Source organism: Tachypleus tridentatus, chromosome 10 (assembly GCF_004210375.1).
Source record: "Tachypleus tridentatus isolate NWPU-2018 chromosome 10, ASM421037v1, whole genome shotgun sequence".
NCBI classification, from domain to species: domain Eukaryota; kingdom Metazoa; phylum Arthropoda; class Merostomata; order Xiphosura; family Limulidae; genus Tachypleus; species Tachypleus tridentatus.
Window position 1 is genome coordinate 17,492,961 of NC_134834.1, and position 25,337 is coordinate 17,518,297.

A 25,337-nucleotide genomic window follows, 5' to 3' on the forward strand; every position below is an offset into this window, starting at 1 on the left:
CTTAAATTAACCAAAGGAGCCTCTGACTTTTAATGTTATATATACCTCATATTATGTTGTAATCAAAATTCTGAATATAAAACAATTAAAAACTGTCGTTCCGGAACTTACTTATCACTTAATCTCTTTGTATTATGCACTCTACATCCTCGTGTACTTCAATTAGTTATTAGATAATAGGAAAAGCCATTTTCCGGAAATACTTACGTATATTTGCAAACAAAGATAAAACAGGGAAGCGTAGGAATAGGAGAAAAACATATTACTTCGGATTTTTTTTTTATATTGATATATTGAATATTTTAAGGTAGAATTTTAGTATACGCAGCTCTTGTGATACCAAAAGCTGTAAGCCAAGTTAATTTTATTAATTTTAACAATATCATATCGTTTAGAATTACATAAATTGAAGTAGATGGTATTATCTCCACATTTATCTCGACATGTCGGACATCGGCCCACGCAAAAGATAAATAAATAAATAAAACAGCTTAGAGTAGATCGTAAGGAATACGTTTGAGAGTGTGCATTGAAAGAATTCTCTTGTTCTTAAACAAGATGGCTACTATGACTTCTTTCCGTAATAGGTTAACTCAGTTAGAAGCACGATTAAAAGCAGAAAATGATCATGAACAAGAATCTAGAAATACATCTTCGAGAGATTTAAGACCTGATATGGCTAGTTCGAGGCCTACTACTCTAAAAGTAAAAGGACGTAAGTTTACTTTAATAGTATGGGTTCGTCTCAGTCTTTGTAGAACTTAGAAAGTTATTTTAGTGAACCTAGGCTTAGCAAGAGATATTCTTATTTTACCTTGGATCGTCAGAAGACCTACTCAAGTGAAATAGTACAGTACTAACTAATAATAATATATAGTTTTCTCATAACTATACCTATAAGTTAAGATAGTATTAACAAAGTTAGATAAATAGTTTTTCAAATAATACAAAAAGCAGGTTAAAGTACTCGGTTAAAGAAGGTCAGCGTAACCTTGGAACTTGAGAAGGTGGACATCTAGTTGGCTTTATTGTTTACGTACAGTTTTGTTTCTTTGTTATACTTTGTCATATATGAAGATACAAGAAAGAACGCATAACCAGAATATTATAATAATTTGATGATGTGATTTTACTTCAAAGAGTGATCCATCTTAACTTCAGAAGGAAAAAAAGAAAGTGTCTTTCAAAAGTACTTGGTTAATAGGATTTTTCCGCTTAATATTAAGACTTCTTGAATCTATATGTTTTTTTGACATCATAAAATGTCATACCAGTAGTATAATATTAAGCATTTAGATACGAACTAATGTCTAAATGACTAAACTATGATTTAAATATACATGTATGGCCTGTTTTATTGATAGACTGAAAAGGGTAAGAATATTATCTTTAATATTTAACATGTTAAGTACTAAGTGCAAATTTTAAAAGTATGGATCAGAATGTTTCTTTGGTAAAGTTATTTCTTTGCTAGGTTATTAACTTGTGGAATAATTAATTTGATGATTTAGCTTTAGTTACAGCTTAAATATATTTACATAATTTCTCCATATGCAAACAAATTTGCCACTGTACACAGCTTATTTTTAACATTCCTCACATTGTATAGTAATCTGGCTGTCACTTCTGGTTGACAATCCCTCACTGCAATAAACTTTGATTTTTCATTTTTTTTTTCCTAAAAAAATTGGATCTAAGAATCCTCAAAAGAGTTGATTTGGCTTCAGTTACGTAATCTGATAGGATATCTTGTATGTTCAGTATAAGTGAAGCTAAACTTTAGTATATTTAACTTTTTATCTTTCTTTCAACAATTTACGTTTATTTCTATTTGTTCTGTGATAATGAATTATTCCTAACTAGTTTGTTTGTCATAGCACTGTTGTTCATCCTTACCACTAGGTGCAATGTTGGTGTATTTCATTCAAGCAGACCCTTAAAGAGTTGTTTGACATTTTTTTCATCTAGACAGTTTTAGGTTGTTAGCCTTGTATACTTTCAACTGAATATGTTTTTTAATATTTATAATGTGTACATTTGTCAGAGTCTTGGAAGCCATTTATCTGATCATTTCTGTTAGCAGATTAATATAATGTAATGTTGATACCCATAAATATCTTCAGACAAGTGAAGAGTAGACTGGACAATGTCCAGCAGATACACACAGTTTGAAAACAAGAGACCAGCCCCCCAGTGGCTCAGCGGTATGTCTGTGGACTTGCAACACTAAAACGGGTTTTGATACCGTGGTAGGCAGAGTACAAATAGCCCATTGTGTAGCTTTGTGCTTAATTCAAAACAACAAAGACCTGCTGCTCCATCTAGGTCATCCCATCCACTAAACTAAACTTTAAAATGAAAATATTGGAAACTAGTGCTTATCTCTATTTATAAAGCCTTCCTTTAAATCCCCCATAAAATAACTACATCCACTACATGAGAAGGAATCCATTTCAAACTTCATTGGCACTGTTAGAAAAATAAAGCTGCCTTAGATGATTTCTACATTTCAAAAATTTGTGTCCTTTAGTCCTACGATTCTCACCATTAAGTATGAAAAAAAAGATGATACATTGAACGTATCAATTCCCTTAATACTCTTAGACACTTCAATGAGACCCCCTGTAACTTGTCTTTTTTTTCAAGAGAGAGAACTTAACCTGTCCTCATATGACAACCTTTTAATTCTAAGTATTGTTTCAGAAGGTTAATGTTCCCAGAAAAATAGAATTGCATCAAGATTCCTTATTTTTCTTCATTATCATCATATATTTTTTCAATCTTCAAAACTACAACCTCGAATATGTCTATTCTTTTTGGAACAATAAAATGTTAAGACTGATACACTCGTCAGAGAAATATAGCTGTCACTAATATAGCAAGCTCTTCAGTACTTCCTACATCTGGAATATTGGTGACTACAGGTACAAACGTTTATACAACTATCACAGATTGGTATGGTCACTGTTTTGGTCTAAAACTAAGAAAGGATACTGAATCATAGGAAATGTTTCAGAGAATGGTCACTAAGATGGTTATGGGGATAGAAAGTTTGTTTTGTAGGGATTCATCACGACCTCTTATTTTTTATTGAGGAGAGAAGTTTAAGAGGGTTTTTAGTGTGGAGACATCCTTAAATAATGAAATGTTTCCTTGCTGTCTGTGTTTCTGAACATCGTTAATAAAGATACAAAATAGTATAAAACCTCAAGCTAAATAACTTGTAAGATTAATATATTGGGATTTTGACCTATTTATTAGTTTTCTACCATTCATCCAATTTTCAGTTCATTTAAGTTTTCATCTGTCTAAAAAGTCTGTTAAGAGACACTTTATCAAAAGCTTTCTGAAAGTTCGTGTATACAAAATTCACTGCATTATCCACCGATTAACCAAGTTCAGACATTTTTTTTTTAAATTAACCATGCATTTTTCATGGAAAATTTAAAACTTGCATTATGTATTCACTAGTAATTAATCTAAGACTGGTTCAGTACAAATAATATAGAATGAACACTATGTTATGAGATGATGTATTATTAATTACAGTAAGAAGAAAAATTGAGAAGGCTTGAGTAACATGATGTTAGTTCATAACAAATGATTTGCAAACAGTAACATAAGCGACTTGCCATTAACATTACCCCTGCTAGTACAGCGGTATGTTTACGGATTTACAGTGCTATAATCAGAGGTTCGATTCCCCTTGGTGGGCTTAGCAGATGGATCAATGTGGTTTGGCTGTAAGAAAACATACACATGCCACTCCTGTAGCTTCTAGAAATAAATTACTAACCCTTTCGTGATGAGCTGGGTATAATATACGTGAATATTGATATTATAACTTTTGATGCAGTGTGTGTGCCTTCACAAAATTCACTAGACTTTTAGTAAAGGTTGCAAGTTTTTGTACACAAAAAAAAGATTTTAATGAATTGTTTTTACTGAAATTTTACTTGAGAAAATATCGAGCCTGTTTTTGTTATTAGTCCCAGAGTGAAGTGATTTTCATGTAACAATTGAAAAAACTATCCTTTGTCCCAGAAATCTCAAATATTGTTTATGTAATCTCTAAAAATCTCCTGACTACACTTCAGTGTTTGTTTTCAGTGGATCTTTATATTTTGTCTGTTATTTTCTTTACCATGACTGTGTGAGGTTGGCCAGTTTTACTGACTTCATGACCACCATAAAACTGACTTCATGACCACCATAAAAAAATTTGGAAATAGAAATTATACATTTTTCATTCTGGAATGATTACGAATTGTAACACGAAAGCACAAATGTTTAGTCTCGAAAGTTTAAACCTCAAAACATGATCCATTTACATATATGTCTATTATTTTCATTATACTGATCTTCCAGTGGTGCCTTGTTAATATTACAGGACTTTCATTGACATGAAACACGTGCACTCAGTTTATCATATTTAATAACATAGAAACTGACCTTTAGTCTTTACAAAGTGACCTGTCTTGGATGTACAATAGTGGCTGGTATTTTTATAAAATAATCACATTTCATTTATTATGTATTATATATACTATTACTATTTCCAAATAACTTCTCAGACCTATTTTTCTTAAAACAGAACAGTCAGTAAATAATTATAGCAAGTACTTGTATCTTCTGGTTATTAAAACTTTCATACTTGGTTTCTGCTGTTCTGAGGTTGCTAAGTCTTTTAAAATTTTGCATGTGGAGAATGTGGAGCATAATAATTTTGTTTATACATTTGAAATAGCTAAATAATCATAAGTAACTACATCGATAACTTAGGATTCCATTATAATTTATCAAGCTTAGTAATTAATCTGTATTTTGTCTTTAAAAAAAAATAAATGTAATTTTGAGCACACTAAAAGCACAACCTACCTGCTTGAAATCTTGCTTTGAAAGAATGAGGTGTTTTACAAGCACATTAAAATGGTTGGGAAAGTGACTTGGGGGACACCCTAAGATTTAGATTTGTTATTCACATATATTGAAGTTGGTATATGTAAGATGAGTGGGGAGATCGGTACATAAGCTACACCTTAACAAATATAAAATATGAGGTTCTTATTTTGTATGCTAGCTTGTCAATGTTTCTGATTCATATTAAACTATAGACTTAGTATTTTGACATCACAAACATTTTATTTGGACCAGTGCTGAATTTGACATACCACTCGACACACAAAATCAATATTTAGGTGTGTTCTTTTAATATTTACTTTTAAGAAATTAACTAATGTATAACACTGCAATATAAAGTATAATCCACAATGTGATATCAGACTTATTGACATAAATTCATAAAATAGTAGTTCAATAAAATTTTGAATGAAAGTCAACAAATGTGATGACATGGTCTTTGACCCGTGACCTGTCACAGTGAGGTTAATCCTTTTAAGTTACTTGATTTGAGTTGTATATTACAAAAGATGAAATATTTTCATCCTTTATGTATGAGCTTGGTCATTGTAGCCAACCTTGTAACCACCATGTATCCATGAAAGTATATATACTGTAAGGAACTAAATCAAAACACTGCTGCAACCAGGATTGAACAAAAACAATTTATTAAACTGTAATGACAACAGAAACCCCAAACAAAGCTTTCAAACATTTGGAGTACAAGTTGTATCACTTACAATAAAAACAATGTTAATAAATCTGTGCCTAACCAAACCATGACTTGATAGTATTGTTAATGAACAATACAACCTAAATATCAATGTTTTTAATTGCAATAAATAAATAGGTTAGGATAAAGAACCAGGTTTTCTGAACTAATTGGGTTAAGCTCAAGGCAAGGTTTTTACTATCATTAAAAATTCATAGTTGAACTAAACAATAGAAGGAATAATAAATGAACGGTGAAACAAAATCATAGTAAAATTAAGTGTTCTCTATCTCACAACGCTACAGCTGTTAATGTAGTAAGTGTATGTTCATGAAATTTGGCAAGCCTTTAGCAAACATTAGATAAAAATCATAATATTTTTTGTTTTTTTCTCTGCTCTAACTCTACGCCAACTTTGTCTTTTAGACCAGCCACTGAACTAAAAGTAATTGTTAATAATCAGAGATACTTTATCCAGTTCCAATTGGGCAAGGACATGGATCTCTTAGCAGACCTGCCATATTTCCTGCAAGTCAGAGGACTGCTATGCTACCTTTATCTCTTCCGCCACACGAATATTCGCTCAGATCACAAGAGAGGTGAGAACCTATGTACTTATGATTTAATCAGTTTTGCTTCTTGGAAGATATTTTCAGTCTGAGAATTATTAAAAACATTGAATGTCATTATTTTCTGTTAGTAAATTTCTCTTTGTTAGGGAAAAAATAAATTAATACATGTAAGATAGCATACCAATGTTTTGTAACTATAACTGTAAGTACACTTGTCTCTTCCAATAGAAAAAAATATGTTGTAATCAGGCTATACCTAAGATTTATGATAACTAGGTAAACCACTGATTTGTTTAAATGTTTTAAACGTATACAGTGTATTGAGTTTGTTCACAGATATTAGGTTTTTTTTAACTTCCAGTGCTTTACCATATTTTAGTATTTAAACTGATACGTAAAGTTTCATACTGTATATATAAATGTCTTATTGTCCAGTGTAACTGATAAGTTTCAGTACTGAATGAAAGGCCTCTTTGGCAGTGAGTGATATGTTGAATACAAAGATAGATCTGAGATGCTGATTTTACACACCTCTGAACTGGAATCCAGAATAGACATTGAGAAGACTGTGGGAGAGTAAAACATCACCAGTTTGTTTATTGATATAAAATTGAAACTGATCACTGTTTTTGTAGTGTACATTTTTATATTTATTTAAAAAATAACCATAAAAGCTCATAAAAAAACTGAATAAATGTTTGTACATAAACAACTTAAATTGTATTGCTCTGTCAAAGTGTTTGTAATATGTTAGTAACAGAAAATGTACTGAAAAAAAGAGACAAGTGCTTTGGAGTCTTTACATTTAAATGCGAAACTACATTGTCTGTGTTTCTCTGAAATGTTATTTTCAATTTTGATAAAATATACTGACAAATTAAGAGTATCTTTAGTTTTGAAATAACCATTTTATAATTAATTAACTTACAGATCACATTAGTTATCTGTGTTTGAATAATTGATTAGTCGTATTTTTAAAATCACAATACGTATGAGTGATAAGAGAAGGTTAAAGTGCTGCCACCAGTTTTCTCGCTAATCATTGGTTGAAAATTAGTGATTGTGGCAGATATCCATAGTAGCTTTGCCACGACAAAGATAAGCCAAGCAAGTTTGATGGCATTGTAAATTAAACTTGAAGATAAAACAAAAAACATGTAAGGGTAAAAACTGGGCAGAACACAGCAGCTCCTTATGATGTAGTTTTGAGCTTAACAATAAACAGTCGTAATAGCAAAGTTTTGGTTTCTCGAATAATTAGAATAATCAAAAATAGTAATTATCTCCATCTTTAATTTTGATTAGGTGATTTGTTTTTGTGTCATTTAAATTTAAGTACAATTTCCTTTAATCAGTTGTTGGAATAATTGAAAACACTAATTGTGGTTAGTTTTTTATGACAGTTGATTTAATGGTAATTTGGATTAACTCATTTTATTATAATTTTTTATTAATATATGCAAGACTATTGAATGTTGTCAGTTAAGGTAATGAGATTTATCTGTAGGTGTAAGAAAAAGTTCAGAATTTTTAACAGTCAGTGTAATGCAAAATCTAAAATGAATTAAAAATAGTTTTCCTTTATTTAAAATGAACATTACTTAGAGATAGTTTTAACATGTGATTATTGAATTTATTATGAGCTGTGTGTCTGTTTAACTTGTTTTAGTACAAATTATCAAATGGAATCAAAGCTAAGGAAAATCTACCAGCATGCTGGAACCTTAACTATTGATGGAATGGTAAGTTAAGTTTATAAAGTTTAAGTAAACCAAACTCAACCAGTTTTTTGTGATAGTGATTACACAAGTGCAGTTAACATGAATGTGTTGTTATGCTGAGGTTGCATTAGAAACACTTATTAATAATTATAAGTTCATGATAAGTGCAAAAACATTTCTTTTCATGTTAATGGTTATGTTAAATAAAAACATGTTTTTTAGTAGTTTTGTGTCCACTTTAAAATATTAAATTCAAGCTTAATGTTCTTAAAAGAAAAAGGACTGACGTGTTCCCATATTATGCTTTTGTGAAGTTGAAAAAGGACTGACGTGTTCCCATATTATGCTTTTGTCAAGCTGAAAAAGGACCACTGACGTGTTTCCATATTATGCTTTTGTCAAGCTGAAAAAGGACCACTGACGTGTTTCCATATTATGCTTTTGTCAAGTTGAGAAAGGACTGACGTGTTTCCATATTATGCTTTTGTCAAGTTGAAAAAGGACCACTGACGTGTTCCCATATTATGCTTTTGTCAAGCTGAAAAAGGACCACTGACGTGTTCGCATATTATGCTTTTGTCAAGCTGAAAAAGGACCGCTGAAGTGTTTCCATATTATGCTTTTGTCAAGTTGAGAAAGGGCCACTGACGTGTTTCCATATTATGCTTTTGTCAAGTTGAAAAAGGACCACTGACGTGTTTCCATATTTATGCTTTTGTCAAGTTGAGAAAGGACCACTGACGTGTTTCCATATTATGCTTTTGTCAAGTTGAAAAAGGACCACTGACGTGTTTCCATATTATGCTTTTGTCAAGTTGAAAAAGGACCACTGACGTATTTCCATATTATGCTTTTGTGAAGTGACAGAATTTTATATTTTATTTGTTTACTTGCTTACCTGACATTTCAAATCTGTTTAAAATTTTATTGGTATTGTATTTTCAATTCCATGGGCCAGGCACGGCAGAGTAGTGGTAGCATGCCTGGACCATGAATCTGAAGAGCCATTGTTGGTGGACTGTTGCTGAATAAAACAACAAAAACTCCCCACTTAGGGGTACAAGAGCAAGTGACACTGTTGGTTAACTGTCTTTTGTATGGTGTATTAACTCAAAATTTGGGACAGCTGTGTACAGATATCGTTTTTATATAGTTTTGTGTTGAAACTTTGAAACTAAATTTTATAATCCCAGAGTCTAAATAACCTTCTTCAACTATACGACATTGATTATTTTAGCTAATTGTGTTAAATTAGTGACAAGTAAAAGTGTTTAAAATGAATTTGATGCAAAATAAATCTATATTGTGTCTTAATTTTCCTACAAAAATTTAGCGAAATTTTCATTATTGTATACTGGGTTCCAGACGTACCACTCTTCTGTCGATGACATGATTCAGTTGGGAGAGCTCGGGACGGGGACTTGTGGCCATGTTGTTAGGATGGAACACAAACCTTCGAGAAAAGTTATGGCTGTCAAAGTGAGTCTGTGTATACTGGAAATCATGAGTTTGCATTTCATAGTTTTTGAGTATTTTTGACAAATAGATCCTCTAAGACAAAAAAAACAAAAACTTTTTTTAATGTCAGGTAATGTCAATTTTATTTTGTTATTAAATATTTGTGTCAACTTCTGGAGAAAAGTTTGGTGCTGGTGAGCTCCTCCAGTGAGGATATTGTTAATTCAATGACATTGAAGTTACAAGATAAACTACCACTGTGACACTATAATCCCACAGACAGTTGTTTGATTACCATAATGTTTAATGGATCATTTAGCTGAATTTCACTGCTTTATCTGAAAAATCTCTGAGAAGTCTTCTTGTTTTTTTTTCAAATAATTTAACAATTTGCATTTATTTGCTTATGAAGATCCATTAAAAGTTAAAAAACAAGTGAGAAAGTCACCTTACGATCTGTATTTGATGTTAACTATTATTTAAACAGTCATAATTGTTTAAATTAGATGCACAAGTTCTTGTAGGATTGAATACTGAGGTTTTATAAATTAATAGAATGTAGTACTCCCAAAGTTATTAAAAATTTAGTAAAATTCGTGAAAAAAAAAATAATTTATGTTTATAAATTTCTAAAAATTTATTCCAGTTTTAAAAATTAATTTTGAGCTTTTTTATCTTATTTGGAAAAGTGTTTTTTTAAAACTTTCCTATAATGTTAAAATGTATTTATTTATAAAAGAATTACAAACAAATCAAGTAATGTCAGGACAAAGTTCGATCTTATGATCTCTCTGTGTTAAGCATTGTACAGTTTTAATAAAAATTGACATGTCGATTTACTTTTGTAAATTCTGTGTAATTTAATGGCTTTGTACATTAAAGCAGTTTCTACCTTGTTTTAATTTTCTGTAGCAAATGAGAAGATCAGGAAATAAAGAAGAGAACAAACGGATCACTATGGACTTAGATGTTGTGTTGAGCTGTCAGGACTGTCCACACATTGTGCAGTGCTTTGGTTACTTCATTACTGACTCGGAAGTATGGATCTGTATGGAGCTCATGTCCACTTGTTTAGATAAGTTGATGAAACGTCTGAAGAAATCAATTCCAGAAATGATCCTCGGCAAAGTGGCTGTCGCGGTAATTGTTTATGAAAACTTGTATCGAAATTGCTTCATCAGTAACACATAATTCATGATCAAAGCTCATTTAAACATTGTGTTTGTATTTTTATATGTTTACACACACACACACATTTTATCCGTTATGATACGTGTTATAGGAAACTTAAGACTTATTGAAATGTCTAGTACCTTAGAACTAAGATTGAACTTTATTATTGGATGAAAAAAACTTAATTTTTTTAAAATTTCATTGTTATCAAATTCTTTCCTCTAGGCCATTTGATTGTTATTGCTGGTTAAAGTTATCACTGTTAGTGCCTGTAATTAATAGAATTAGTCACTTTATATCTAATGTGTTATCAAATCTGTAAATTCTGCTTTAAGGTATTATCCCATTGGTTTCATTAATATGTGTCCAATCATTGGATTAATCACAGATTAACACTGAAACACGAGATCAGATATTTCAAAGGTGTCATTAGAATGAGTTAGATTTAACAGGATTTTTAGTAGTATAAATAAAGTCTTATATTTTTGTTGGTTATAAATAATCCAACAGAAACTGTAGGAGAGCATTACTAACTTTGTTTTGTGTAAAGACTTGATGTGATAAAAGAACATGACGTGCAGGTTTGACTTTCTAGTCTGCATTTCAGCAATGCGAGAATGTTGGAAGCTGTAAATCTACGTTATGTGTTAGTCGTATATATAAACTGTGTCAAGCTCAGAAGATTATGAAGGGGTAAAACAAAATTCTAAAACAGGCTACTTGGAACAAAGAAGTGTTTCATGGTGCAGGGAAGAAAAAATAATTTATTTAAGTATTTCCTTTTGAAATTGGCCCGGCATGGCCAAGTGTGTTGAGATGTTAAACTCGTAATCCGAGGGTCACGGGTTCGAATCCTGGTTGCACCAAAACATGCTCGCCCTTTCAGCTGTGGAGGCGTTATAATGTGATTGCCAATCCCACTATTCGTTGGTAAAAGAGTAGCCCAAGAGTTGGCGGTGGGTGGTGATGACTAGCTGCCTTCCCTCTAGTCTTACATTGCTAAATTAGGGATGGATAGTGCAGATAGCCCTTGAGTATCTTTGTGCGAAATTCAAAACAAACAAATCCTTTTGAAATTAAGAAATTAAACCTTGTATGATATTAAAATTTGACTTATAAACCATGGTTGATGACAGGTTTATTGATATACCTATATAAATATTAAAGATTTGTTTCTTAAGTTTCCAAAAGCTCTACTGGGTTAGTCTCAAGTAAACATATTTTTTCCATAGACCCTAACTGTAGCTGCAAAGAAATTGTTAATGCCCAGTGAAAAGAAAAGTTGGAAAATATGAAATAATCTTAACGATGCCAACTTTTCCGTCTGTATTGACTGGAGCATTGACCAGAAAATTCCAATTACTTACCTTGACAGTTTCAACGTTTAACCTATCACATCTGCTTCCTTTATTTTTATAACTGCTGTTTTTTGTATCCACTGGAGTGTTAACTCCTGTGTTAAAAACAATAAATCATAGAAGGTATTCATTAGCTGTTTCTATAGAGCAGCAGTTCCTAAACTTGTTTTATTGTTGACCCTATTTCAAACAATGAGGATCTGAGTGACCTCTGTCCATTTAAAAATGTATTTCAGCTACTCCATTCAGCATAGTTTGTTGGATACGAAACATGATGTTTTTCTGTCACATTTGCTCTTGACCTCATGAAGTTTTAAATTTTTTATTTTAGTGAAGTTTGGTTTAAATAAAGTGAGAGGTTTCTCATTTTTTTAGATTTTAGTTTTATTGAAAAATGTACAACAATAAGGTATATAAATAAAGACAAGGATTGGTAATACTGTGTATGTAAGCTCTTTTGCACTTTAGAAAGAAAATTTGGCTGCCCATCTGTAAGCATCTATATGCTGCCAAAATTTTATTATTCAAAAAATAATTCTGCACTTTGGAACACAATAAAATATCTGTGACCAGAACAGAATGTCCCTAAACTTGTGTACTTTATTCAACTTTCTAAATAGACTACTAAAAAGGTAACAAAAAGAAATTTCTTTGACCTTAAGAGTGACTCGGACTGTTAATTTAGGAAAAACTAAACAAGATATTGTAAGATTTATGTAAAGGACAGTTTGCCATTACTATGTCCACCAGCCATGTAAATTTGATCAGCGAACAATCTCTTGTGGGTTTGAAAAATCTATTGATATTTTGTAAAGTAAAGAATTTAAAGGGTTTAGGTCTTATGTTCGTTTTTGTAATAACATACAGTTTGTGTTTATACTTGTAGTGGTCTTATTTTTGTATGTTTGGAAGATTATGAAGTAAAGAAATTAGTGCTCAGACACATAATGTGAAACACAAATGGTGACAGAGAATTAAACATGTTTTCTTTGAAATTAAACACTAAAAGTTAAATAATATAAAAATAATTTGTTCCATGTTTTCTGATGTACATGAATGAGTTTAATTGTAACGCTGTGAAAGGTCATGGCATGCAAAGAGTCAGGATAGAATGTCCAGTGTTAATAAAACCACCGTATTTGTCTTTTTTTGTAAAAGGAGACTGGTGAACTTTAGAATTGAGATGAACACAATTTTGTCAAACCCTTCACAAAAGAAATTTCATTAATTATTTTAATGAACAGTTGTTTTAACTCTTGAATATTTATTTGCATTGTATTTGAATCCTGCTCTAGGCCTAACTGTTAAATGCTTTGTCCACATTCCTGTGGTTATTAATTTAAAAAATGACCAGAGTATGAACTACAGGAGCCAAAGATTATTGGATTAATATAAGTTATTATTATGCACTGCCATCTATTGACCAAGTGAAGATCTAATTACAGTTTTGAATTCAGGAGTCAAACCCTCGATTGTGTATATGATTATGGTCTTATAGTTTAATTTACTCTAACCTTTTATAAAATAATATTTATTTGAGGGTAGGCTGGTAGAGACCCTGATGTGTAATAAACTCAAATTTGATGTGTGCACGTTCCACGCTTGGTATTGCTGATGCACAAAAATAAAGTTAATTGAAAAAGTAAACTGGTTTTGTTGATTAACTTACTCTAATCCTGTCTCAAATAATTTGAAAAGCTGTGGGTATTAAGGATTCCCTCTTTTTTTAACAGGGAGAAAGACAAGCTTGAAGGTTGTATCAAATGTAATTTTTGTTCTGGATAAGGTTTTTATGATTTGTTGGTGCTGTATTTCAACCTCCTTGTTTGTAAGTTACAAAACAATAGACTTTAGAAGCAAAACTTCAGCTGTATTTTTCACATAGTTTCTACTCTTTCCTAGACTGTGAATGCACTTCATTATCTGAAGGAAAAACATGGCGTTATTCATAGGGATGTGAAGCCTTCCAACATATTGCTTGACGAAAGAGGTGTAATTAAGTTGTGCGACTTTGGGATTAGTGGACGATTAGTGGATTCAAAAGCCAAAACCCGTTCCGCTGGTTGTGCCGCCTACATGGCTGTGAGTTGAACTTCCTTCTATTGCCTCATTTGTTTCTATCACGTGGCAATAATATCAGGTTTTAGAATACTGATTTATTTACGTAGTGAATTAATACTACTGTGGCTTAGGAGGGTTTACAATGTTGAAACTTGTACAGATTGGACTTAGAACAAACGAAAACATTTGGGGAAGCCTTATAAATCAGCAGTGAAGATCACATTAATAGTTTTATAACCTATTACTTCTTTTCAGTTAAATGGCATTATACCGAGTTCTATAACCTGTTACTTCTTTTCAGTTAAATAACATTATACCGAGTTTTATAGCCTATTACTTCTGAGTTAAATAGCATTATACCGAGTTTTATAACCTATTACTTCTTCTCAGTTAAATAGCATTATACCGAGTTTTATAAACTATTACTTCTTCTCAGTTAAATAGCATTATACCGAGTTTTATAACCTATTACTTCTCATTTAAATAGCATTATACCGAGTTTTATAACCTATTACTTCTTCTCAGTTAAATAGCATTATACCGAGTTTTATAAACTATTACTTCTTCTCAGTTAAATAGCATTATACCGAGTTTTATAACCTATTACTTCTTTTCAGTTAAATAGCATTATACCGAGTTTTATAAACTATAACTTCTTCTCAGTTAAATAGCATTATACTGAGTTTTATAACCTATAACTTCTTTTCAGTTAAATAGCATTATACCGAGTTTTATAACCTATAACTTCTTTTCAGTTAAATAGCATTATACCGAGTTTTATAAACTATAACTTCTTTTCAGTTAAATAGCATTATACCGAGTTTTATAAACTATAACTTCTTCTCAGTTAAATAGCATTATACTGAGTTTTATAACCTATTACTTCTTTTCAGTTAAATAGCATTATACCGAGTTTTATAACCTATTACTTCTTCTCAGTTAAATAGCATTATACCGAGTTTTATAAACTATTACTTCTTCTCAGTTAAATAGCATTATACCGAGTTTTATAACCTATTACTTCTCATTTAAATAGCATTATACCGAGTTTTATAACCTATTACTTCTTCTCAGTTAAATAGCATTATACCGAGTTTTATAAACTATTACTTCTTCTCAGTTAAATAGCATTATATCGAGTTTTATAACCTATTCTTTTCTTTTCAGTTAAATAGCATTATACCGAGTTTTATAAACTATAACTTCTTCTCAGTTAAATAGCATTATACTGAGTTTTATAACCTATTACTTCTTTTCAGTTAAATAGCATTATACCGAGTTTTATAACCTATAACTTCTTTTCAGTTAAATAGCATTATACCGAGTTTTATAACCTATAACTTCTTTTCAGTTAAATAGCATTATACCGAGTTTTATAACCTATAACTTCTTTTCAGTTAAATAGCATTATACCGAGTTTTATAACCTATAACTTCTTTTCAGTTAAATAGCATTATACCGAGTTTTATAACCTATTACTTCTTCTCAGTTAAATAGCATTATACCGAGTTTTATAACCTATTACTTCTCATTTAAATAGCATTATACCGAGTTTTATAACCTATTACTTCTTCTCAGTCAAATAGCATTATACCGAGTTTTATAAACTATTACTTCTTCTCAGTTAAATAGCATTATACCGAGTTTTATAAACTATTACTTCTCAGTTAAATAGCATTATACCGAGTTTTATAAACTATTACTTCTTCTCAGTTAAATAGCATTATACCGAGTTTTATAAACTATAACTTCTTCTCAGTTAAATAGCATTATACTGAGTTTTATAACCTATTACTTCTTTTCAGTTAAATAGCATTATACCGAGTTTTATAACCTATAACTTCTTCTCAGTTAAATAGCATTATACCGAGTTTTATAACCTATTACTTCTTCTCAGTTAAATAGCATTATACCGAGTTTTATAACCTATTACTTCTTCTCAGTTAAATAGCATTATACCGAGTTTTATAACCTATTACTTCTTTTCAGTTAAATAGCATTATACCGAGTTTTATAACCTATTACTTCTTTTCAGTCAAATAGCATTATACCGAGTTTTATAAACTATAACTTCTTTTCAGTTAAATAGCATTATACCGAGTTTTATAACCTATTACTTCTTCTCAGTTAAATAGCATTATACCGAGTTTTATAACCTATTACTTCTTCTCAGTTAAATAGCATTATACCGAGTTTTATAACCTATTACTTCTCACTTAAATAGCATTATACCGAGTTTTATAACCTATTACTTCTTCTCAGTTAAATAGCATTATACCGAGTTTTATAAACTATTACTTCTTCTCAGTTAAATAGCATTATACCGGGTTTTATAAACTATTACTTCTTCTCAGTTAAATAGCATTATACCGAGTCTTATAAACTATTACTTCTTCTCAGTTAAATAGCATTATACCGAGTCTTATAAACTATTACTTCTTCTCAGTTAAATAGCATTATATCGAGTTTTATAACCTATTACTTCTTTTCAGTTAAATAGCATTATACCGAGTTTTATAAACTATAACTTCTTCTCAGTTAAATAGCATTATACTGAGTTTTATAACCTATTACTTCTTTTCAGTTAAATAGCATTATACCGAGTTTTATAACCTATAACTTCTTCTCAGTTAAATAGCATTATACCAGTCATTTCCACATGTACATTTTTACAGTTCTTTATGTTGCATTTATTTCATACTTGGAGGATGTTCATGTTTTTGATAAGAAATCTCTTACTCGTAGCATCAGCTGATCATAATATAGATATTGTTACTTAATATCAGCTTATATATTTCAAGTTTAAGGGTTTACATGTTAGTCAGTTAATAAGTAAGATATATAACTACTTTATGTATTATTAATAACTGTACTGAAACATTTGTTTAGTTCATTAAAATAATAAGTTTTTTAAGAAAATAAAACATCACTGAGTTTGGTCTTCAACTCACTCTTTTAAATATAAAAGATTGATTGATATATTCTTACTTATTTACTAATTTCTATCAATACATATGATTCTTAGGAGCATAATTCTTAATGATCGTGGTTTATTTTACCTTTGCAGCCCGAACGAATAGATCCTCCTAACCCTAGTAGGCCAGATTACGATATTAGGGCTGATGTCTGGAGTCTTGGTATATCTCTGGTAAGCTAGAATATTTTGTAATTCATTCTTCATAACATTAATTTATCTCATAAGTTCAAAACAAGTTTTTTTGTTCCATTTAAATAATTTTAAATACTGTTTTTCGTGTTTGGTTGTAATACTGTAGATAAGATTGGCAGTTTAAAATGACAATTATATCCATATATATCCTTAAAACTGCAGTTTTAAATTATCTTGACTTTATGTAACGGGTTTTCATTTACTCTAGTAATTATATGTATAATGTATCTGCTTATTTGAGTTTTTTAGTGTTAATGGAATTATCTGATTTTTAACATTTGCTTTGCCATTAGTTGTTACAGTAACAACCTATACTTCAGAGAATGACCCGATGTTACATTATTCAAAGAATCTTTAGAAGTTAGGTAAATGTTGTTTTTTTTTAGGAGAATAATTTTAAAACTAATATCTTACAGTTGTATATGTCTGTCTTTGTAGAAGTTATGTGGTAAAGCTATGGGTTAACATCCGTTAGAGTAGTGGTTCTAAATCCTTAGCTTATGGATAAGTGTCTTTAATGTTGCACAATTTGTAAACATAATAAATATGGTTGTACTGTATGTTGTCAGTTTGTAAACATAATAAAGATGGTTGTACTGTATGTTGTCAGTTTGTAAACATAATAGATATGGTTGTACTGTATGTTGTCAGTTTGTAAACATAATAGATATGGTTGTACTGTATGTTGCACAGTTTGTAAACATAATAGATATGGTTGTACTGTATGTTGTCAGTTTGTAAACATAATAAAGATGGTTGTACTGTATGTTGTCAGTTTGTAAACATAATAGATATGGTTGTACTGTATGTTGCACAGTTTGTAAACATAATAAAGATGGTTGTACTGTATGTTGTCAGTTTGTAAACATAATAAAGATGGTTGTACTGTATGTTGTCAGTTTGTAAACATAATAAAGATGGTTGTACTGTATGTTGTCAGTTTGTAAACATAATAGATATGGTTGTACTGTATGTTGCACAGTTTGTAAACATAATAGATATGGTTGTACTGTATGTTGCACAGTTTGTAAACATAATAGATATGGTTGTACTGTATGTTGCACAGTTTGTAAACATAATAGATATGGTTGTACTGTATGTTGTCAGTTTGTAAACATAATAAAGATGGTTGTACTGTATGTTGTCAGTTTGTAAACATAATAAAGATGGTTGTACTGTATGTTGCACAGTTTGTAAACATAATAGATATGGTTGTACTGTATGTTGTCAGTTTGTAAACATAATAGATATGGTTGTACTGTATGTGTCAGTTTCTGTATAATCAGTAGAAGACTAAAAACTTTCATTGTATCACATGCCTATTATTACATTCTGTAGTTAAAAGCAGACCACTGAAATGGGTGTTAAGATAATTGGTTGATAAATTACCATAAAACTGTAAATTAAAAGTTGATTTGCAGTAATTATACATGTGATTGGGCTGGTCCTTATTTCTACAAAATAGCACCCACTGAGTTAATTATGCATGTGATCGGGCTGGTCCTTATTTCTACAAATTGGCACCCACTGAGTTAATTATCCATGTGATTGGGCTGGTCCTTATTTCTACAAATTGGCACCAACCGAGTTAATTATGGATGTGATCGGGCTGGTCCTTATTTCTACAAATTGGCACCCACCGAGTTAATTATGCATGTGATTGGGCTGGTCCTTATTTCTACAAATTGGCACCCACCGAGTTAATTATGCATGTGATCGGGCTGGTCCTTATTTCTACAAAATAGCACTCACTGAGTTAATTATGCATGTGATCGGGCTGGTCCTTATTTCTACAAATTGGCACCCACTGAGTTAATTATCCATGTGATTGGGCTGGTCCTTATTTCTACAAATTGGCACCAACCGAGTTAATTACCATGTGATTGGGCTGGTCCTTATTTCTACAAATTGGCACCAACCGAGTTAATTATGGATGTGATCGGGCTGGTCCTTATTTCTACAAATTGGCACCCACCGAGTTAATTATGGATGTGATTGGGCTGGTCCTTATTTCTACAAATTGGCACCCACCGAGTTAATTATGCATGTTATCGGGCTGGTCCTTATTTCTACAAATTGGCACCCACCGAGTTAGTTATACATGTGATTGGGCTGGTCCTTATTTCCACAAATTGGCACCCACTGAGTTAGTACAGTTCTTTAAATTTAAAAACACCAAGTGACAATTTAAAATTTTCTAAAACAGTTGGAAGTTATCACTCATAAAATTAACTTAGCGAGGTGGAGTAACTCCAGATGTTGATATCACAACTTTTGGATTTTGTTTTTTAATCACTTTCTTTCAAAGTTTTAAAACCAATCTTATTTTTTTTAAACATCTACGTAGGATAGTTTTCTACTAATTGCTAATCCCACACTTATCATTTTAGGACTTTTTCCAGTCTAAAATTCTATACCCTGTACGTTCAGTATCGTGTAGTAGTTAAAGCACCAACTTTGTAAAATAGTGAATTAAAAACATACTCTACCCACATCCAGTTTTGTAACTGAGAATGTACACGATGGTTCTAAAGATGTTATGTGAACTTGTAAAACAAAATTAATCATTTTTTAAAATGCCACATTAATCTGAATTGACATAGAACTTGATAAGTGCCCTCTGCAAATAATTTATCATGTCAGTTAAAACAAGATGAATTTAAAGTCAGGTTTTTGTGCAACACTAATAATATGGAACCATTAAGACAACCTGTGGCTTCCTTTTTTGAATATGTTCTTGTAGTGGACAGATTTTGATGAACTCTATTACGATAAGTGTGAGCCTGGAATTGTTTACTTTAAATATTAAGGTAAAGTCAGACTTATGATGAAAACGATTTGAGTAAATTAAAAAAAAACAACAGCATTTGTTCTGTGTTTGTACATCAAGGATTAAAATGTGGCTCGTATATTGTAGACACACATTTAGAACATCTCTAGCTGTTGTGACTCTTATATTGTAGACACACATTTAGGACATCTCTAGCTGTTGTGGCTCGTATATTGTAGACACATTTAGGACATCTCTAGCTGTTGTGGCTCGTATATTGTAGACACATTTAGGACATCTCTAGCTGTTGTGGCTCGTATATTGTAGACACATTTAGGACATCTCTAGCTGTTGTGGCTCGTATATTGTAGACACACACTTAGGACATCTCTAGCTGTTGTGGCTCGTATATTGTAGACACACACTTAGGACATCTCTAGCTGTTGTGGCTCGTATATTGCAGACACACTTGGGACATCTCTAGCTGTTGTGGCAGGTATATTGTAGACACACACTTAGGACATCTCTAGCTGTTGTGGCTCGTATATTGTAGACACAACACCCTTGGGACATCTCTAGCTGTTGTGGCTCTGAGCATGTGCAGACACACACTTAGGACATCTCTAGCTGTTGTGGCTCGTATATTGCAGACACACACCTTAGGACATCTCTAGCTGTTGTGGCTCGTATATTGTAGACACACACTTAGGACATCTCTAGCTGTTGTGGCTCGTATATTGTAGACACACACTTAGGACATCTCTAGCTGTTGTGGCTCGTATATTGTAGACACACACTTAGGACATCTCTAGCTGTTGTGGCTCGTATATTGTAGACACACATTTAGAACATCTCTAGCTGTTGTGGCTCTTATATTGTAGACACACATTTAGGACATCTCTAGCTGTTGTGGCTCGTATATTGTAGACACACATTTAGAACATCTCTAGCTGTTGTGGCTCTTATATTGTAGACACACATTTAGGACATCTCTAGCTGTTGTGGCTCGTATATTGTAGACACACATTTAGAACATCTCTAGCTGTTGTGGCTCGTATATTGTAGACACACTTAGGACATCTCTAGCTGTTGTGGCTCGTATATTGTAGACACACACTTAGGACATCTCTAGCTGTTGTGGCTCGTATATTGTAGACACACACTTAGGACATCTCTAGCTGTTGTGGCTCGTATATTGTAGACACACACTTAGGACATCTCTAGCTGTTGTGGCTCGTATATTGTAGACACACACTTAGGACATCTCTAGCTGTTGTGGCTCGTATATTGTAGACACACACTTAGGACATCTCTAGCTGTTGTGACTCGTATATTGTAGACACACACTTAGGACATCTCTAGCTGTAAACACATTGACTGATTTTTTGCAGTTATTCTCTAACAACCAAGAATTAAAAATAATTTAAGTTTGGATTGTTTATTGAGCTATAGCTTTATGAAACTTTGTTTTGTACAAACTAGATTTGGTAGTTTTATTTAAAAGGATAATACTGACATGAGATTGGTTATTTTATTGTAGCTTATATATAAGAATAATTTACATATGTGTTTGGTTATATGGATTTTTATTTGTACATCTACCTTTTTGAGGCATCAGCTGTTTTACTGTTTATAGGTGGAACTAGCAACAAACAGGTTTCCTTATCAAGGGTGTAATAATGACTTTGAAGTCCTCAGTAAAGTGTTACAAGAAGACCCTCCCCATCTACCCTCAGATGGAAATTTCTCTCTAGATTTTTGTAGCTTTGTTAATGACTGGTAAGTTTGTTTTTTGTTTGAAAAGGAACTCTGTACCTGGCTCTTTGCAGTTATGACTTATTTTACCATACAAGTATACAAGTTCTTTGATAGATTGTTTAGGTAGAGTATTCATGATGAAACTTTGTAGAATGGATGGCAACTGTCTGTTGTGGAGACACAAGTGTAGAAGACTTGAAGACAAAAGGTGGAAGACTTTCGAAATACCATCCTCTACACTTGTGTCTCCACAACAGGCACTTGCCATCCATTCTACAAAGTTTCATCAAGTATACAAGTTTATTGAACAAATAAAACCAACATTAAGAAAGAAGTAAAACCTCATTCTTGTATGTCCTATCTCGACGTCCCTCATTAATCTTTATAATATCCTAACAGTACTAAACCTGGTTTTTTAATGTGATATGTGTGGGGGTTTGGCGTTTTAGGCACAAAGCAGCTAGGCTGTCCATGCCTTTTAACTTGGTGTTAGTTTTTAATATCTAGTAATTTTTTAACATTTTGCTTGTGATTATTCTTGATTTTGAGTTTTAGTCTGGTGATATTTTGTTTATTGGTAAAAATCAGTGAGTTCTCTATAAAAACATTTGTTAAATGTTACGGGATATTTCTTTATTTTCATGACATCATGTGTTTTCCAGTTTAATCAAGGACTATGAAAAGAGGCCAAAGTACCGTAAACTTTTGGTAAGCTTCTTGTTTTACGTAGTTTTATATCCTTCAAAACCAACTTATTATTTAAAAAGGTGTAAGGTCTGAAATTTGTTCCTCTTTATTTTAAGTTAACTGTAATTAGATAACAGCTGTGTAACACAAATTAGAATGTAGTAGGTGATGAAACCAGTTCACAGTTTTTTAAGTAACTTGTTTAATTAAAATTAATTTTAAATTTGTTACCTACTGTTTACATGATCATAAAATCTCAAAGATGTAAACCACTTCTGCTTAACTATTTTGTGTATTTATTAGAATAAATGCATTATAAAGCATCTTAAAAATTATTGATCTATGTTAGATCATTTTGAATTGCTTTTTAATGTTGTTTAGAACAAATTTCATGCTTGTCTTGCCTTAAAAGAATATGAAGTCAATGCTACCATTGCAAAATTATTGATACCATATCAGCTTCTGTGTTTTCCACTGTTGTAAAACCTTTAAAAGTTTAAACTTCACTGAGTGTGGCCCTTCAATGAATGTTCCAAACCTTGGTTTGTCTTATCAATGGACAAAAATAAAAGCATGCCACAATTTTGGGCCATGGGTGCTCCATACGAGTGACAGTCTGATACAACTATTCATTTTGAGAAAAGTAGCCAAAGAATGGGTGTTGGGTGATGCTTTCCCCAATGGACTTATTTCAGATTTAGGAAAAGCTAGCACAAATATCTCTAATAGCATTGCATAGCATTTAACAAAAGAATAAACTTGTTTGTGTAGAATGGGTAAAAAGTTTAGTATTTGGAACCACCTATATCAGACTTTAGGCTTAATGAATTTTAAAATTACATATTTTTCTAATTTTTTTTTGTTCAGTGCACTACATGTGTATATTGTTAGTTAAATCAGAAAATACACTGAAGTACTCCATTAGTGACATCACTATCTGTCACTGTGGCTTCGTCTTTTCTCTCTCTCTGATTCTTTTTTCTAATTTTGTTTCTCAGTAAAATATTTGTTACAAAACGTGTAATTAGGATGAAAATTCGTTCTTGTCTAGAGAGTAAAAGTCATGTTACGTTGTGTTGGTGCAAGACTTCTTTGTGAATATTAAGAATTGTTATTTTGAACATGACTTCCTCAAGTCGGGTAGGTATTGTTATAAAAGTTCTGTTTTCACTTTGAGTTATTACATATGAGATGGATTGTAGCTGCATAGCATCCGTGGTACTAGGAACTAGTGTGTTTGAAACATTGGCTAATGACTATCTTATGTGAACGTCTTGTGTGATGAAGTAATTTGATTAATAACACTGCGAGACAAATCGATTTTTAAAAATTTTTTTTATGTAAACACATTACAAAGTTATAAATGGTTTAAGTTACCTTTTATGGTTTGTCACTTATCCCAGTGAGTAACTGTGATCTCAAAGACAAATTCCAGTAGCCTCATTTATACCCTCAGTTGCAATATCCAGTAATCGGGAAACGTTAGTGTATGCAGTTCTTTACTGGTGTCGTGTTTTCTACTTTGAAATGCTGTTTTTGGAAGCAGAATCTTTTTATGAATTTTATATACCATAGTGGATTTAGTGAGGTAATGACCTGTTTACTTTTTGACTGTGTGTAAGAATTTTAGTTTGTAAGTTTTGGTACAAGTTCTAACACTGTTTCTTAAATCGAACTCCAGGACCATCCTTTCATTAAGCGAATGCAGAACACTCATGATGGTGTTGCTGCGTGGTTTGCTTTTGTAATGAAAACCACGGACCTTGCAGCACCCTCCCATCTACATCATCACTGGAACAAATGAAAGTAGTCCAAGGAGTCCATCCGATGTCTTTGTGTTATTCAGTTGCCAAAAGTAGTGTCACTGCAGCAGGCATGCTGGACATTCCTGTTGGACTGGGGAGGGAAGACAGCCACACCCTTTGGCCATCTTAGAAGTAGAAAGAGAGATATATTCAAAAACACTTTAAAAAGCAAAAAAAAAAAAGTTTAGTAACCATGTGGCTTATTGAAGTATGTAAAAATCATCTTGTTTGCAGTGAAGAAGTTACAAACACCGTTTTGGGTGGAGTTGTTAAAGAAAACGTGACTGTTGACGGGTGTCATTAGATAGGTGTTAAGGATATATTTTGTATATACACACACATACATATACACATACACACACACACCTAGATGTGAAGGATTTCACACATTTACTTTTTAATATGTACAGAGGGTGCTGACACCTGGTGGTGTATTTGGGAGTTGTTTAATATGAATTTAGGAACCAAAAAGAAAGAAATATTAATGTAAACATGATAATTTAAGTGAGATTATTTAAAAGTAGATAACCCAGATGAAGTACAGCAGTACATTACTTCTTGTATGTCCCAACTTTGTGATCGTAAAATCAAGCTGAACAGGTAAACAGAAAGTCCAGTGGTCGGTTTTCTCCGTGTGAACTACCTCGGCTGATAGCCTCAATTAAATATATTTATAAAGAGGATAATGAATAATAATCAATTGAACATTAGGTTATTTTTTATTGTTTTTAGTTGAGCTTGCATATGTGTGTAGAACGATTTTCATCAAAAAACAACTGATGGAAAACATAAATGGAGCAAGCTAAAATTACTTGAATGACTTTTTAAAATGTTCATGATTTTATAGGGAGAGATTTAAAACTAAACATGTAGCTGTGAAATAAATAAATCCGTCACCTCTTAAGTGCCATCACAGAATGTTTAGTAAGGAATTACCAAAATGAGAGGGGAGAGTGAAACAAAAATTATCTTTTTGTGCAAATTTCAAACTATCTGATTTTTCTTTTTACTTTCTGAGTGATAGGAGTAACGTTTTCGTATCTGCCTTGCTTCTAACACTTATGTTTTCTTTACTTGTACTAGATTTGAGTTATTGCATCAAAGCTTTTGTAAGGTAAACTATTTATATCTAATGTTACTGTCTGTCATGCCGAGGTTAAATCTTACGTGCATAATAAGCCTTGTAGGTGTGTA

At 31.8% G+C, this 25,337-nt stretch overlaps 1 protein-coding gene across 1 annotated transcript; it reads left to right on the forward strand.

Moving 5' to 3' along the window:
• Positions 1–459: 459 nt before the first annotated feature.
• Positions 460–25,173, forward strand: LOC143228809 (dual specificity mitogen-activated protein kinase kinase 7-like). Its single transcript, XM_076460177.1, has 10 exons — positions 460–715; positions 6,090–6,210; positions 7,853–7,925; positions 9,270–9,383; positions 10,275–10,502; positions 13,796–13,975; positions 17,022–17,102; positions 21,530–21,672; positions 22,314–22,359; positions 24,020–25,173. Exons 1-10 carry the CDS (start codon positions 559–561, stop codon positions 24,140–24,142), a joined length of 1,266 nt encoding a protein of 421 aa, XP_076316292.1. The 5' UTR covers positions 460–558; the 3' UTR covers positions 24,143–25,173.
• Positions 25,174–25,337: the final 164 nt, after the last annotated feature.